We start from the raw sequence: 17,970 nt of genomic DNA, 5'->3' as shown, positions 1-17,970 counted from the left end.
TGAGCCCAGGTGTTTGAGGTTGCAGTGAGCTATGATGACACCACTGCACTGTACCCAGGGCAACAGAGCGAGACTCTGTCTTAAAAAAAAAAAAAAAAAACACAAAAAATTGAAAGTAGCAGAAAATACTTGAAAACATGTTGACAAAGGATTTGTATCAGAAACACATAAACAACTTTTACAACTCAATAAAACAAATAATCCAAGGGGGAAAAGGTGGGTGTGGGGGCCAAAAGACAGACATTTCACCAAAACAAAAAGTCTTCAAAAAAGGTTTCACATGTGGGCTATTCCATGCCAGGCACTGTGCTTAGTACCTTTGGCCCACTACAAGCCTACCTCAGAGACATTACAGGCTTGGTTCCAGACCACCACAATAAAGCAAATATTGCAATAAAGCAAGTCACATAAATTTCTTGCCTTCCCAATGCAAATAAAAGTTATGTTCACATTACACTTTAGTCTATTAAGTGTGCAATAGCATTATGTCTAAAAAAACAAAGTACACACCTTAATTTAAATCTTTCCAAAGGGCCAGTAGATCCAGACAATAACATAGCAATACGTGACAGGCTCCTCCAGCAGGACTCAAGGTCTCTGCTGTAGCCCTCCCAGGTCGAGCCTTTGGCATGCTTAAAGATACTGATATCATTTCATCACACGTAATTGTCGACACCCACCTCATCAGGAAAATCCTTGGGGTGGGGAGAGGTGAAACGAATCCTCATTTCAGGATCTACCCTGGAGACCTGATCCAGAAGGTGAGCAAAACGAAGCCCCCCTTGCTTGGTTTTATAGTTGGTGGTGAAGCCACGGCTGAGGTTGGTAGACACTGCATTGTTGAACTGGACCTCTGAATTGTCCCGAAAACTATTAACATTCTGACCAAGAAGTGTCACTTCTTTCAGCCCCTAAAAAAGGGAAAATATATTGAAAACAAGTTTGTTGGGAAGCTTCATGATGCATCATCAATTAAAAATTAGCTGAACTTACCAAGAGCCATGATGGAGATATACAAAGACATTAATGTTGTTTTCATGCCTGCTAACACAACATCATTTTTGCAGCCCACAGATCAAACAGTCACTTCAACTTTTAAGCCTTATTATTTAAGAAATACATTTTATAAGACTATATCTGCCATATGTGTGTCTTTAACCCAATAATTTCATGCTTGGGCATCTTATCTAAAGAAGTGAACTTCAGAATAAAACCTTTTTTTTTTTTTTTTTGAGACAGAGTCTCACTCTGTTGCCCAGGCTAGAGTGAGTGCCGTGGCGTCAGCCTAGCTCACAGCAACCTCAAACTCCTGAGCTCAAGCGATCCTCCTGTCTCAGCCTCCCGAGTAGCTGGGACTACAGGCATGCGCCACCATGCCCGGCTAATTTTTTCTATATATATATTTTTAGCTGTCCATATAATTTCTTTCTATTTTTAGTAGAGGTGGGGTCTCGCTCTTGCTCAGGCTGGTCTCGAACTCCTGAGCTCAAACGATCCGCCCACCTCGGCCTCCCAGAGTGCTAGGATTACAGGCGTGAGCCACCGCGCCCGGCCCAGAATAAAACCTTATGTAAAAATTAATCTTCAAGACATTATTTAGGGCCAGGTGTGGTGGCTCATACCTGTAATCCTAGCAATCTGGGAGGCCGAGGCGGGCGGATCACTCAAGGTCAGGAGTTTGAGACCAGCCTGAGCAAGAGTGAGACCCCGTCTCTACCAAAAACAGAAAGAAATTATCTAGACAACTAAAAATACATATAGAAAAAATTAGTTGGGCATGGTGGCACATGCCTGTAGTCCCAGCTACTCTGGAGGCTGAGGCAGAAGGATTGCTTGAGCCCAAGAGTTTGAGGTTGCTGTAAGCTAGGCTAAAGCCACGGCACTCTAGCCCGGGCAACAGAGCGAGACTCTGCCTCAAAAAAAAAAAGAAAAAAAGAAAAAGAAAAAGACATTATTTAGAATAGCAAAAAAAAAAAAAAAAATGAACTGGAACAAACTCAATGTTCAATAATAATGGTTAATTTATGACCCATTCTGTCAGTTGAATGTTATATAACATGAGTATATGAAGTATTCTCATCAATAATATTTAACTGAAAGGAATCGAGCTTTTACGCCTAACTTCCAGTTACCAGAATTCTAGGGAATCTATTAAACGACAACATGAGGAAGCAATCAGACAAATCCAGACTCATGTCTGATCTCTTCAAAAAGTTAATATATCATTTAAAGCAAACAACAACAAAAGTGAAAGGGCTCTTTTAGATTAAGAGAGACTGCAAAGATACAACAACCAAATACAACCGCACAAATCTTGATTGGATCTTGGTTTGACAATAAAACAGCAATAAAAGATATTTGGACAACTAAGAAATTTTGAATATGGACTGCTTATTAGATGATATTAGTTAATTATTAATCTTCTTACATTATGATAATGATATTATGGTTATACAAACTCTTTTTTCTTTTAGAGGTGGGGTCTTGCTCTGTCATCCAGACTAGACTACAGTGGCACAATCACAGCTCACTGCAGCCTCTACCTCCTGGGCTCAAGTAATCCTCCTGCCTCAGTCTCCCGAGTCACTAAGACTACAGATGTAAGCCACCATGCCTGGCTGAGAAAAATTATTATTCTTAGGAGATACATACTGAAGAATCTAGGGTTATGTGTCCTGATATCTACAATTTACTTTCAAATAGTTTGGAAAAAATGTATTTATACATGCATAGAGATAGGTGGACAAAGCAAATATGACCAAATGTTAACAATCATGTTTATTGTACTAGTTTTTCAACTTGTGTGTTTGAAAATTTACATTATAAAATATCAGAAAGAAAATAATAGTTGCTATAAAGACTTCTTTTGTAACTTTATTTTGACCTAATTTCAAATTTACAGAAATAACTGCAACCGTATTTAAATCTAAATAAAGTCTAAACTCCCTGAACAGTAACATATCAATACTAATCTCTTAGTTTTGACAAACGTATCAAAGTAACATGTTAGCATTAGAGGAAACTCTACATACTATCTCTGCAACTTTTCTGTAAATGTAAAGTCATTCCAAAATAAAAAGTTTATTTTAGGGCCAGGCGTGGTGGCTCACGCCTGTAATCCTAGCTCTCTGGGAGGCCGAGGTGGGCGGATTGTTTGAGCTCAGGAGTTCAAGGCCAGCCTGAGCAAGAGCAAGACCCCGTCTCTACTAAAAAAACAGAAAGAAATTATCTAGCCAACTAAAAATATATATGGAAAAAATTAGCCGGGCATGGTGGCGCATGCCTGTAGTCTCAGCTACTTGGGAATCTGAGGCAGGAGAATTGCTTGAGCCCAGGAGTTTGAGGTTGCTGTGAGCTAGGCTGATGCCACAGCACTCTAGCCTGGGCAACAGAGTGAGACTCTGTCAAAAAAAAAAAAAAAAAGTTTATTTTAGAAAAAAAGTAGAATATGAAACTAAGTAAAATATATACATATAAAAAGACATAAAAACCAAATGCAGAAAGATTTAAGGGACAATTGGGAAAATTTGAATAACAATGGACTAGGATGAGGTGGTAGTTAGAAATTTTTGTTAATCTTACTAGAAGAACTAATGGTACTGAAAAATCCTTATTCTTTAAAGATGCATAATTGCTTAAGGATAAAATGCTATGCTCTACTTTGAAATAACTTTATCAATAAGAAAAAAACAGGCCAGGTGTGGTGGCTAATGCCTGTAATCCCAGACAGGAGGATCACTGAAGCCCCAAGTTCAAGACCAGCCTGAGCAATACAGTCTCTACAAAAAAGTTTAAAAAATTAGCCAGGCATGGTGGCGTGTACCTGTAGTCCCAGCTACTCAGGAGGCTGAGGCAGGAGGATCACTAGAGCCCACAAGTTTGAGGTTGCTGTGAGCTGTGATGATACCACTGCACGCTGGCCTGGGCAACAGAGCAAGATCCTGTCTCAAAAAAAAGAAAGAAAGAAAAAAATAGATGAAACAAATATGGCAAAATGTAATAACTGTTAAATTCAGGTGACTGCCAACTGGGAGAGAGAGGTAATTATACCATTCTCTCTTTTCTGTGTACTTCAGTATTTTTCATATAAAAAATAAAAGGGACTTTCTGAAAAAGCTGCTTACTTAGAAGACTTCCAATCAATAATCATTGTTTGAATGAATAAATGGACATTTTGTTAAAGGCACAATATTCTATTCTCTTTGCAATTGCAGTCTAAAAATCTAAATGAAAGAAAAAGATATTTTTTAAAAAGTTACTCTATAAGCAAAATTAATAAGTGACTAACATACTTTAAAACATAAACAGAATCTTAATTTTCCACAAGTCTATGGCCTTGAATTCACTAAGATTCACTTTCATGTTATTATGTTCTTTCTTTTATATGCAAATAACCTGGAAAGGTTGGAGAGTTTTTGTCACCATTTCAATCTATTTAAACAGAATGTCTCCCTCGTGAAGGAGTGAGTTTTGGTGCTGTGAGAGAGCCAAAGGGGAAGAGGAAGGAGACAGCCTCAGACCAGGAAGCCCTTGGAGAGGTGAGATATGGAGAGTACCTCTCAGTGCCAGCGAACAGGCCAAGGACCAGATCAGGAAACTGATTATCTGGGGATGGGGGAAGAGAAGAGCCCACTGTCAGGATGTGAGAACGAAGGCAAACTGGTGACACAAAGCTGGAACAGGGGCTAGCCCGGCCCTCTGCCATGGTTCCTGGACAAACAAGTAACGAAGCAGGGAGACTCCACGGGAAGAAAAGTACCATATTCCCACCTACTGTCCTTTTCTACAGGGCTAGAAGATCCAGGCCTGGAGCTGGAGAGAGGCCTCTTCAAAAGCTGAAGGACCAGCTCCCAACAGGAGAAAGAGGAGCAGACCTCTCTCCTCTGGCCTCTGATCCAACTCACTCCCCTCATCTATCCTCTGTCCCTCAGCCAGTGAGCTGGCCCAGTGATAAAATAAACAAGAGATTTGGGAACTTCCCCTAGAAAAGACAGACTAATACATCATTCTTTGAAAACTTACTATGTGCCAAGTAGTTTAATACAATTCCACCAAGCCTTCCAATAACCCTACAAGCAAGGCCTTATTTTACCCTCTTTTCGTAGATGGGGAAACTGCATTTTGAAAATGACAGATAAATGACGTATGCTTAGGCATCAAGTCAGACAATGATGGAGCCAGAATTCATACTCCATCACCTCATTCTAACCTCATGCTGTCTCCATCCCTCTTGCTGCCTCCTAAGCAAACTTCACAGTGGACCTGCCTATAATTTGTGGGCAGCAAACCAAAGGTACACCCAGGTATTTCTTTCTTGCCAGGCATGGTCCCAAACTTTTACAACTTAGAGAAAGCATAGCCTGAAAATTAGAAAGGTTGTCCTCATCCTCCCCCAAACATGCTCACAGCAAGAGAGCCTAGAGAACTCCTTACCTGCTCAGAAAGCTTCCTCACTTCCTCCAGAATGGAAGCAACAGGCCGACTCCTCTCCCGGCCACGTGTGAAAGGAACGATGCAGTAGCTGCACATGTTGTCACAACCTCGCATGATTGACCTGGGGAAGGAAGTGCCAGAACTTAGTAACAGTAGCCGGGCATCCTGATGCAACTCAAGGAGCAGGTCACAGCTCCCATGGCAACACTCTCTGGCTCTGAATCCTCTTGCTACTACGCTCGCACAGGACCAACCTGAGATCTCAGAAGCACTAAGGCAAAGATTTCTTTATCTTCAAAAAGTGGTATCTAATCGCAAAATACAAACCAGACTGTAACTGACAGATATAGTCGTTAGCCCGAGGAGGCACAGTGGTGAAGACATAGGGTACAGACTTAAACCTGGACTTTCTACTGTTTTTATGAGTACACTATTTGGACTTGTTACATCCAGACCAGAAAAAAATAATATTACAAAGTATATGTGTGTGTGTGTGTGTGTGTGTGTGTGTAGGGGAAAGAGACCTGGGATTTAAAACACAGGGTGTTGCACTTCTCATACATTCTGATCCAGTTGCTAGTATCTAAGTTAAATCACTCTCTTTCATTTCCATCCTACATATGAAAGCCAGCCTCAACTTATCTTAAGGAAATAATTACGAATATGTATCAAAGATGTTCAGTGAAGAATTGTTTAATAAATGTTAGCTACTATTTTTACTAAGCATTCCAACAACAGAACATTGGATAGCCACTAAAATGAACAGAGGTTGGCAAACTTCGTCTGTAAAAAACCAGACAGTAAATATTTGAGGCTTTGCAGTCCACAGTCTCTGTTAAAACTACTCAGCTCTGCTGTTGCAGTGGCAAAAGCAGCCATAGGCAATATGTAAAGGAATGGGCATAACTGTATTCCAATAAAACTTTATTTACAAAATTAAAGTGGTAAGCCATTTGCCAACTTCTGCTATAGAAAAGTTAATGCCATAAGAAATATTCACCATACTAAATAAGAAAAGGTTATAAAACTAAGTACAACAAGAGCCAATTTTTATAAATAAATACACACAAAGACAAAGGAAAAGGACAGGAATGATATACATCAACATAATAGTGTTTATTGTCAGGTAGTGGGAGTATAGGTAACTTTAACTTTCTTCTTTATGGTTTTCTATCTTTTCCACATATTTTTCAATAAATATGAATGATTCTGTAACCAAATTTTTACTTTTTTTTTTTTAACTTAAAAAATTTTTTAAGGAAAAAAATTTTTAAATCAGAAAAGTCCAAAATTTTTTTTAGTGAAGAAAACTTTTTTTAGTACAGAAAAGTTTACTATTACTTGTGTAAAAAAAGAGAGGGAAGGAAAGACCCCACACAGATATACGAATGCATATGTGATGAACATTTCTGAAAGGATTAAGCAAGAAACTACACACGTGGCTGCCTTTGAGAAGTGGAGTAAGAGAGGGGGTGGTGAGTGTGAGGGAATCTTAATACACCATTTTTGTCTTTTGTATTTTGTACCATGTGCATGTATTACCTTTTTTTAATGTAATAAAATTAACATGTTATTTCAAAAGTGACAAAGGAGAGGCTCACTTCCCATCTCTTGGGCAGTGACTCACACGAAGGCAGAAGTGGCACTGGGGCTCGTCTGGACTGGCATGACATCGGCGTAGGTCTCGTCCAGAGAGAGCAGCACATTGGCGGCTTGCTGGCCCGACTCGGTGACAGCCAGCAGCCGAGGAAGGTCCCGATAGGCATCTGGACCAGCCAAAAGATCCACCATTTTCTCCCTGTTGAGAATCTCCTCCTTCAGCCTCTCAGCCATGCAGCCTGGAGGGCAAAGCAACAAGTTCCCAGATTCATCTGGTTTCCTGGCTTCTCATTACAATCATCTCTAGCTTGAATTAGAGACCAGGACACAGAAAACTTCTCTAAGAGTTTAGTATCATCCTTCCAATTTGACCAACACACACATAGCACTGAAACCTGAATCTTTCTATACAAGAAAACCAGAGGAAAAGGGTTCTACAACAATTCAATTAAATGCTCAGAAAAAATTAAATGACCATCCAAAAACCTTTCAAGACACGAACCACCTTTTCTTTCAGTTGAAAATTATTTAGGCTGAGATAAAAAAATATATACATTTTGTGTCAGACACTTACTTATATACAACTACACTTACACCCTTTCTCCCTCTCTTCTAGCCCATAATATTTGTCAAAACATGTAAGAAATTAGTTAACGGGGCCAGGTGCAGTGGCTCATTCCTGTAATCCTAGCACTCTGAGAGGCCGAGGTGAGAGAATCAATTAAGGCCAGAAGTTTGAGATCAGCCTGAGCAAAAGTGAGACCCCCATCTCTGTAAAAGACAGAAAAAGTTAGCAGGCATGGTAGCATGTGCCTGTAGTCCAAGCTACCAGGGGGGCTAAGGCAAGGGAATTGCTTGAGCCCAGGAGTTTGAGGTTGTAATGAGCTATGATGATGCTACTGCACTCTAGCCCGGGTGACAGAGCAAGACTCTGTCTCAAAAAAAAAAAAAAAAAAAAAAAGAACAGAGTTAACAATTTATGCTGGTATTCTCTATATTCTAAAAAAACCAGTGTGTTATTAAGGCTATAAAATTTTAAAGTCCACTTTATTACAAACACACTTTGAAAGCATTTGCTTAAGAACCATTCTTGGTTGTATACCCATGTTCATAGCAATATTATTCACAATAGCCAAAAGATGGAAGCAACCCAAGTGTCCATCAATGGATGAACACATAAACCAAATGTAGTATATACACACAATGGAATTATTATTCAGCCTTAAAAAGGAAGGAAATTCTGACACATGATATAACATGTATTAACAGCATGTGAACCTTGAAGACATTATGCTAAGTAAAATAAACCAGTCATAAAAAGACAAATATTGTATGATTCCACTTATATGAGGTATCTGGAGTAGTTAAATTCATAACAAAAAGTAGAAAAGTGATTGCCAGGGGCTAAAGGAAGGGGGCAATGGGTGGGGAGTTATTATTTATTTAGTATGTAGTTTCTGGGAAGATAAAAAAGTTCTGGAGCTAGATGGTGGTGATGGTTGCAGAACAAGGTGAATACACTTAGTGCCATAGAACTGTATACTTAAAAAGGATTATAATGGTAATTTTATGTATACTTTACCACAATTATTTAAAAAAATTATTCTTGGGATTTCTGAAATTCCTAACAGATATATACCAAGGGGCTTCTATAATGAAGAAACTGAAATGGAACGAAACATTTCCACTTCCCCTTCCATCCTCCTGCATCTCTTACTACATGAATCTATAAGACTGGATGTGGGCCGGGCGCGGTGGCTCACGCCTGTAATCCTAGCACTCTGGGAGGCCGAGGTGGGCGGATCGTTTGAGCTCAGGAGTTCGAGACCAGCCTGAGCAAGGGCGAGACCCCATCTCTACTAAAAATAGAAAGAAATTATATGGACAGCTAAAACTATATATAGAAAAAATTAGCCGGGCATGGTGGTGCATGCCTGTAGTCCCAGCTACTCGGGAGGCTGAGACAGGAGGATTGCTTGAGCTCAGGAGTTTGAGGTTGCTGTGAGCTAGGCTGACGCCACGGCACTCACTCTAGCCTGGGTAACAGAGTGAGACCCTGTCTCAAAAAAAAAAAAAAAAAAAAAAGACTGGATGTGCTCCAACTGTGTGTTGACTCATCATTAGGAGGGATTAATTTAACTATTTCACAACAGAGATAGTCTGCTTTCCATAAAGTTAAATATATTAACTAAATTCTGGGATGGAGAGCATACAGAATATTTATTTTTGAAATATGTTTCTCAGCCATCTAGATCAGAACTGCCCAACAGAACTTTCTAATAAGATGATGAAATGTACTGGATGGAAATGATTAGGGGTGCTGTCCAAACTGGTATCCCCTAGTCACACGTGGCGATTGAGCAGTTGAAATGTGGCTAATGTGACTAAAGAAGTGAATTTTTAATTTTCTTTAATTTTAATTAAATTTAAATAACCTCATGTGGCCAGTGGCTACCATACTGGTGAATACAGATCTAGATCTTCACTTGGGCATGCTTCAGGAGTCAAGATGAAAGACACCTAAGTTGGAAATTCATGCTGCCCCTTCAGATTGCAAATTCTGTCCTAACTCTGTGCCACCATGAGCCACACTAGACTCTAGGCAGGATATATCACTTTCTGAACACCTATTACTTCAAGGAACTATGAAAAGCCCTTTTATGAGCTCTATCTCATTTAATCCTATAGCCTCTGGCATTAAGTATAAAAGTTACATGAGGTATATAAGATTTCTTCATACACTGAGAATCCAGCCTCTAAAAGAAACTCTAGGCTAGGCACAGGGGCTCACGCCTGTAATCCTAGCACTCTAGGAGGCCAAGGTGGGAGGATCACTTGAGCTCAGGAGTTCAAGACCAGCCTGAGCAAAAGTGAGACCCCATCTCTACCAAAAAGAAAAAAACAGAAGTGGAAAAAAAAAGGAAACTCTAGCATATAAAGATACATGGAGGCCAGGTGTTGTGGCTCAGGCCTATAATCCCAGCACTTTGGGAGGCCAAGGCAGGAGAATCACTTGAGGCCAGGAATTCAAGACCAGCCTGGGCAACAGAGCAAGACCCCACCTCTACAAAAAATTTAAAAAATAGCTGGGTGCCTGTAGTCCTAGCTACTCAGGAGGCTGAAGCAGGAAGATCCCTTGAGCCCCAGGAGTTCAAGACTGTAGTGAGCTATGATCATATCACTGCACTCCAGCCTGGATGACCCCAACTCAAAAAAAAGGGAAGACACACAGAGTCCAAGTCTCAAAACTTACAAAACCCGCAAATTACCAGATACCTAGAATCCCAATCCTCAGAGGCATCTGGGAGCGGGGCCGCCTTGTCTTCAAGGCTTTAAGCTGATGTAAACGGTTCCAGATGGTCTGCTCAGCCTTCTCCCTATAGAGATCAAAAGAGGCAAAACTGAACTAAAAAAAACACACTACGGAGCAATCTAAGAGAGTGGGACAATGGGAAGAAAATTAAAACCACCCTCAACCTTTAAATCAATATCTGCCATTTAGGCTTAGGGATGGGAGGTGGGAGGCCAGCCGAAGAAGCACCACTTGCTATAATTCACCTTTCCTAGAATGACACCCTTCCTGCACACCTCCAAATCCTGACAAGGCTTTAAGCCAAATGCAGAAACAATCTACTTCACAAAGCCTTCCCCAACTCTCTGTTAGAGAGTTTGTCCTCCCTTTAACTTCCCTTCTACCTTAACTATACTTAGCAATTTCTTCTTTTTTATTGTTTGAATTTTTACTAGCATTTTCTGCCAGATGTTAAAGCCAACTGTACATCTATCTTAGTTCCCCTATCAAACTAAGCTCCTTCTAGCCAGGCTCCATGGAGGAAGGGTTCATTTCTGAATCCCCCAAAGCATCCGATTCAGTGTCACACAGCAAAGGCCCTCAGAAAGAAAATGTCAGATTAATTAATTGATGATATAGCCAGCTGTGGAAACATTAACACTAGCATGCGTCGTACACAGAAACAAAGTAAGAAAGAGGGTATGTTCATCTCTGATGGATGCCACCCACTTCTGTTTAGAACTCTCTCCCCAAGTCACTGTATCCTAGCCCAGGCAGCTGCATCATAAACATGTGCCATTAGTCAAAAGAAAAACCTCAGGAAAAGTTGGGTGGCTCAGTACACTCTGTTTCCTCATCTGTAACAGCACCAACCTCACAGGGTTGTTGTGAGAATTAAATTTGCTGATGCACGTACAGTGCTCACACAGAACTTGACACATGGTACATGCTCAGCAGATTCAGCCAGTTGTATCAAGACCCTCTTCACTGTGGGAAAACCGCAAGTCCTACTGACAGGTGTTGCCGGGCCATCCCCACAGGTAGGCCAGCCACGCACCCTTAGCTCTGGCACTATTACATAAGATGATACTCACTCCTAGGGAAAGAACAAATTCATACCTGATAGAACATGTGACAAGGAGGATCACATCAGCCTGGATGGAGAGCAAGGAAAAAAAGGGAAGTTATGATCTTTGAAATTAGCCATGCAGAATCACTGCCCTGCGGCCCTTTATTATTTTTATTATTGTGATAAAATTTATCGTTTTAACTACTTTTAAGTATGCACTTCTGTGGCATTAAAAACAGTTGCATTATCATGCAACCATTACTACCATCTACCTCCATAACTATTTCATCTTTCCCAACTAAAATGCTGTAGCCATTAAACACTATCTCCCCGCCCCACAACCAATTATTTAACTTAGCTCCTTACCTGAAGGAGCATATCACCATAAAAGTTTCAAAAATAGCTGGAACAAAAGTACACTCAGTCCCACGGTAAACACTTCACCCAAGGGAACTCTCTCACACCAGGCGGCACCCGGTTCCTGATGCTGCTCTAAGAACTGGCACAAATGCAGAGTCTCACCCAGGCCCAGGAAACCAGGGGAAGTAGGAAATGCACGCACCTCTTGCAGATGACTGGTCCGCAGGTAGCCACTCTTCTGTAAGATAGACCAGGCTATCTCTGTGTCGTTCACATTCATCTGGCAACCATAGGTCTCAAAGTAGACTGCAACGAGAGGGGCATTCCATGGTAGGCAGACAAGGAGTCACATGTTTCAAAAGGTCTCCTTCCCAAATGCCCCGGAAGCATCTTAGGCAGCTGGTTATCCACCAAATCCCCTGTTGCCTCAATTCTAACATTAATTGCCAGATGTACTCCAAAATTAATGACAGCCTTTCAGAACAAAAGAAATACTACATCATATATACACACCAATTATAAGCCATGTCATTTAAATATGGGGAAAACAAGCACTTGAGAATCAAGAAAATATGGTGATAAGAACAATTAGGAAAGGAAAGACTAGCTGATAGTGTTTATCAGCCTGAGGGGAAAATAAGCTTAATCCACATGTTATACTCCTCTGTCTCAAAATGGAGAGGTTCCCCAGCCACTGGAAGTATTAATAGCAGCAGTGGCCAGAGGGTACATAAAGCCACCAAATAAAAATATGCATTTTCTCTCAGTAACTTTAAACATCTTAAATGAAAGCAAGGTTGTATTATGAATTAAAACACAAATTCTGCATGTAGTTGCAAGAACATGAATTTCACACTCTGGCAGTCCCTTCAATCTATATTCCTAGATCAACCCCTGCCCCACCAGCAGGCTTTAATTCCAGAATCAAATAAATTCCAAATGGAGTTAAAAGTTGAATGACAGTCATATGAAAACCAAGAGAAAACAGCAGTTATTTTAAAAGAAAGGAAAAAAAAAAAGCTTTTTTAAAACCTTCCTTGGCTTATTTTCTTTGTCCAAAAATTGAAAATACCAAGGGGAACATGAATTATAATCGACTGGAACAAAGCAGGAGTCACAAACTGTACATACTACTTGATTTACTAATTTACTGATTCAACTCCTAGAGATTTATTCTGGAAAAATACATTAATAGAAGCAAATATAGACATATGAAGACATTTATTACAGTATTATTTGTAATATAAAAATTTTTGAAACAATCTAATGTCCAACCACATGGAAATAGTTGGAAAAAAATCGTGGTAGAGCACAATGATATATCTTGTACCAATTTTTAAAAAACTAACTACAAAGATTGTAGTGTTTGGAAAAATGTTAAAAATAGCAAGATACGGCCAGGTGTGGTGGCTTACGCCTACAATCTTAGCACTCTGGGAGGCCGAGGCAGGAGGGTCACTTGAGATCAGGAGTTCGAGACCAGCCTGAGCAAGAGCAAGACCTCATCTCCACTAAAAATAGAAAGAAATTAGCCGGACAACAAAAAATAAATAGAAAAAATTAGCTGGGTATTGTGGTGCATGTCTGTAGTCCCAACTCCTCGGGAGGCTGAGGCAGGAGGATCTCTTGAGCCCAGGAATTTGAGGTTGCTGTGAGCTAGGCTGACACCACGGCACTCTAGCTCAGACAACAGAGCAAGACTCTGTCTAAAAAAAAAAAAAACAGCAAGATACAAATAAGTTGCACCACATGACGACAATCAAATCTTTAAGAATTATGAAGGGACATGTCTCAGAAACAAGGTAAAGAGGGGAAGGTCTAGTTGTCCTTCAATGTCTCTTCAACTTGTGTGTGGTTATTTTTTCTTTTTTTCTTGTTTGTTTGTTTGTTTAGAGATAGGGTCTCACTTTGTCATCCAGGCTGGAGTGCAGTGGTATAATGATTGTTCACTGCAATCTCGAACTCCTGGGCTCAAGCAATTCTCCCACCTCAGCCTCCTGAGTAAGTGGGACTACAAGGATGTGCCACCACGTCTGGCTAATTTGCTGTAGAGTTGGGGGTCTTGTTATGCTGCTCACACTGGTCTTGAACTCCTGACCTCAAGAAATACTCCCCACTTGGCCTCCCAAAATGTTGGGATTACAGGTGTGAGCTACCACACCTGATTCAAATTTTTTTTTTTTTTTGAGACAGAGTCTTGCTCTGTTGCCCCAGGTAGAGTGCAGTGGCATCATTGTAGCTCACTGCAACCTCAAACTCCTGGACTCAAATGATCCTCTTGCCTCAGCCTCCCTAGTAGCGGGGACTACAGGTGCACACCACTGCACCTGGCCCCAAATTATTTTTTAAAGAGGTATTTTAACTTATCACATAGTGTTTCTAAGAAAACTTCTGCCCAAGTACAGAGTAAATTTCTATAGCACCAATTGTAAAAGCTGCCTTCTAACTTAGATGAACTAAAAATTAGAACAGAGATTACAGAGTTTCCAAAAGTAACCAAAGAACCAAAAAGAGGACTCCCAGGACTTTTACCCTACCCTAGTCACATGTGGCCAACACTAAGAGTTTCTTAATATTAATGTTACTTGGTAGAGTCTGATGATTCCATAACTAAGCAGGCTTCCCACACCGTGAACCTTCCAAAGCCCTGTCTGTAATAAAAGAACAATTAAAGAATCAAGCAGGCCGGGCGTGGTGGCTCATGCCTGTAATCCTAACACTCTGGGAGCCTGGGGCGGGAGTATTGTTTGAGCTCAGGAGTTCAAGACCAGACTGAGCAAGAGCGAGACCCCATCTCTACTAAAAATGGAAAGAAATTATATGGACAGCTAAAAATATATACAGAAAAATTAGCCAGGCATGGTGGCGCATGCCTGTAGTCCCAGAGACTCGGGAGGCTGAGGCAGTAGGATTGCTTGAGCCCAGGAGTTTGAGGCTGCTGTGAGCGAGGCTGATACCATGGCACTCTAGCCCAGGCAACAGAGCGAGACTCTCCTCTCTCAGAAAAAAAAAAAAAAAAAAGAATCAGGCCATGAATGCTGGAAAGGAACAAGGGATAGGAGAAGCAAAACCAACCTTTTCTCTGCCTTCCTAGAAGTTCATCCACTGTGAGATATGGGGGTGGGTCCTCCACTTCTGGAGAAGACAGCTTCTCTTGAGGAGCTGAGGCACTTCTTAAAAAATGTTGAAAAGTTGGTCCAGTGGCCAGTCTGGAGCTGAAATCCTTCTGAACTCCATCCTCCTTCCTCTCTGGACTGGGACATGTGGTGCTGCGGAGACTGCTGTGTGCCCTGCAGGTCCTGAGCAACAGCCAGGACACAGAGGCCAACGGCCCCCACCTCAGAGACCTCTGCACTCGGAGGACACATTGTAAAGGATGCATGGCACTAAACAGCTCAACCTCTGCAAAAGAAGACAGACATCACCAGCATTTACTGAACACTATGTACGGGGTACTGGTCTGAGCGCTTCAGGTGTATTCATTCATTTACTCCTCATTAAAGCCCATAAAGGAGGCACTCTTAATAACATTGTCTCTACTTCACAGATGAAAAAACTGAGGCAATTTACCCAAGACCACACAAAGGAGTGCCAGAGATGAGAGGCAACTCTAAGCAGTAGCAGAGATGAGATAGAAAGTCCTTTAACAAAACAGCACCTTGTGCCAGAAACAGTTCCCTGGGCTTTAAGTGTGTTAACTCATCAAATCTTCACAGCAATCCTAGGCAACAGAAATATTACAATTCTTATTCGGAGATGAGGAAATAGACACAGAGAGGCTGAGAAACTTACCTAAACTCTTACAGTCAGTAAGCAGTGGAGCCAGGACTCAAAGTTCTGTATGACTACAAAGCTTGTGCCCATGCGTACCTCGCAACACTGCCACCTAATACCGTGAAAACCACTCACTGTCTAAGGGTATCTTTCTTCCAGTTCCTTCAAAAGGAAAGCACCTAACATGGGCACTGTATCCCTGATCAGTGACTCCTTCTACCCTTCAAAAGTCTCAAACTATTGCCTTTGAACTTCCCACCCAGACCCTCTCACACTTGGTTGTGGAAAATAGCACAACCTTTATGGATGACAATTTGCCACTTTCCATCAAAATTGCAAACATACAAACCCTTTGATCAAACATTTCCATTCCTAGGCATTTATCCTACAGATATACACGTGCAAAATGACCTCTGTATAAGGATATTTAATGCATCAGTGTTTCTAACAGCAAATGAATGAGAAAGATCTAAATGTCATCAATAGGAGACTAGTTAAATAAATACTGACACATCCATACAATGGAATAAGGTGCAACTGTTGGAAAATAAGACTGACAAAAGCGAGGAAGCAAAGTGCTCGGTACTACCTATAGCATGCTATTCTTGAATCTGTGGGGAAAGAGGGCAGGAATATTGAGGTACACATTTGTAAGTGCCATATCTAGAGTGCAGTATCTCTAGAATGCATAAGAAACAACAGTTGCCTCTCAGGAAGAGACGTAAGTGACTAAAGTACAGGAGCTGAAGCCACACTTTTCACCACGTATTTTTAAGGGACCCCATGTCTATGGCCTGACTGCCTCATTCCAGCCATGCCAGACATGTTTGTGTTAATCTTCACTATCTTCTAGGCTTTTACACCTGCTGTTCTCTCTGGCTGGTATAACTTCTCTCCAGTGGGTGTACAACTCCTATGCTATTTTCAGCTCTCTGCTTCCTCCAGGAAGCTGGCCCTAGCCACCATACCCAAAGCCTAGGTGGGGTCCTCCTTGGGGCCTCGGGGTTCTCAAAGCTCTCTTCATAACTATCACAAGACTCATCATACTTTCCTGTTATTGCAATTACTACTTACACTTCTGCCATCTCTAGTAAGCTGGGAGGTTCCTGAAAGCCTTTCTACACCTTAAGCATCTGCCATTCTAACAAATGGCTCATGGCAGATGCTATACATGTATGATAAGAAGATGTAGCCCGTTACCCTTTCCAACCTGATCACCTGCTGTGTCTGCTACCGGCACTTAGGCAAGAGCAATACTAACGTACTTTCAAGTGTCAGAGAACAGTAGACTTTTAGTGTGAACTTCAGGATCACCCATTTCTACCCCTTAATTACGGTGTGATGTTTGGCAAGACAAATTCCTGTCTCTGAGCCGTCAATTCCACATCTGTAAAATAATGATAAAAATAGCAGCTCTCCCCCCAAAGGTGGTATGAGAATTAAATAAAATATTGAACACCCAACATGGGATACAGTAAGTCTTCAGTAACCACACATTCACAGCACACACCTGCTTTCATGGGCAGTATTAGAGAATCCTGGTTAAGAGTATGGACCTTGGGGTCAGAATCTAACCCCACTGCTGCCTAGCGAGGTATACCTTGGGCATCTGTCAAACTCTGGGAGCCTCCATGTCTTCCTATGTAAAATGGGGCTAATAACACCTGTCTCCATGAGTCTACTGTGAGATCAACTGTGATAGCACAGGCAAAAATGCTTTGCATAGCACAGGGCAGGAGCCTCTGTGGGGGCTCGAAATTAATCTTGGGGGTCAGTGATGACGATGGAACAACAGCCCGACATGCCAAACATGGGACGGTTACAATGTGTTAGGCGAGGTGCAAAGCGCTTCCCGTGGGTTACTGCATTTAATCCTCACAGGAACTCTGTGAGGCGGTTTCTACTATCATACCCCGTCACAGGTGAGGAAGCCAAGGCTCGGAGGAAGGGGAGTGATTTGCCCAAGGTCACACGGAACTAGGCAGCAGGACAGGGTACGAACCCCGACTCCAGGCCCCGCGCTGTAACCACTGTCCATCCTCCCCTTGAGCACCGCGCATTTCCAGGGCTCCGCGGCCCCTCCTGCCACAGGCGCTAACCACAGGCCCGTGCGCAGCCCCGCGCGGCCGAGCGGACCACTCACCTCCCTCAGACGCGGGGCGCAGCGGCCCGCAGCTAACGCTCTGCCGGATTGTCCAGATCCCCTCAGCAGACCACCACTACGGGCGTATACACGCGACTTCCGTTCCGCTGCGACTTCAGTCCGGGCACTCTAGCGGAAGTGCATCCACTTTACAGTCCGGGTGGACCCAGGCTCCTGCCTTCGAAAAATGTCCGTGGCTGAGCTGAACCATGTGGTAGCCACTAGCCACTGGCGTTTGTGGCAATAGAGCGCTTCCAAGGTGGCGAGTGCAAATTAAATATGCTGTAAATGTAGAATACA

At 41.8% G+C, this 17,970-nt stretch overlaps 1 protein-coding gene across 3 annotated transcripts in view; it reads right to left on the bottom strand.

Moving 5' to 3' along the window:
- Positions 1-17,722, bottom strand: part of CDK5RAP1 (CDK5 regulatory subunit associated protein 1) — a 33,617-nt gene extending 15,895 nt beyond the window's left edge. For all 3 annotated transcript variants that reach the window (XM_069495433.1, XM_069495434.1, XM_069495435.1), the window contains exons 1-8: positions 17,671-17,722; positions 14,829-15,155; positions 11,956-12,059; positions 11,444-11,478; positions 10,309-10,409; positions 7,061-7,271; positions 5,434-5,554; positions 681-911 (exon numbers count right to left, since the gene is read on the bottom strand). In XM_069495433.1, the coding sequence (XP_069351534.1) occupies positions 681-911; positions 5,434-5,554; positions 7,061-7,271; positions 10,309-10,409; positions 11,444-11,478; positions 11,956-12,059; positions 14,829-15,135 (1,110 nt within the window). In that variant the 5' untranslated portion in view covers positions 15,136-15,155; positions 17,671-17,722. The remainder of the gene's footprint in view (positions 1-680; positions 912-5,433; positions 5,555-7,060; positions 7,272-10,308; positions 10,410-11,443; positions 11,479-11,955; positions 12,060-14,828; positions 15,156-17,670) is intronic.
- Positions 17,723-17,970: the final 248 nt, after the last annotated feature.

Source organism: Eulemur rufifrons, chromosome 20, assembly GCF_041146395.1.
Source record: "Eulemur rufifrons isolate Redbay chromosome 20, OSU_ERuf_1, whole genome shotgun sequence".
Taxonomy (NCBI): Eukaryota; Metazoa; Chordata; class Mammalia; order Primates; family Lemuridae; genus Eulemur; species Eulemur rufifrons.
This window is presented reverse-complemented; position numbering and strand designations above follow the sequence as displayed.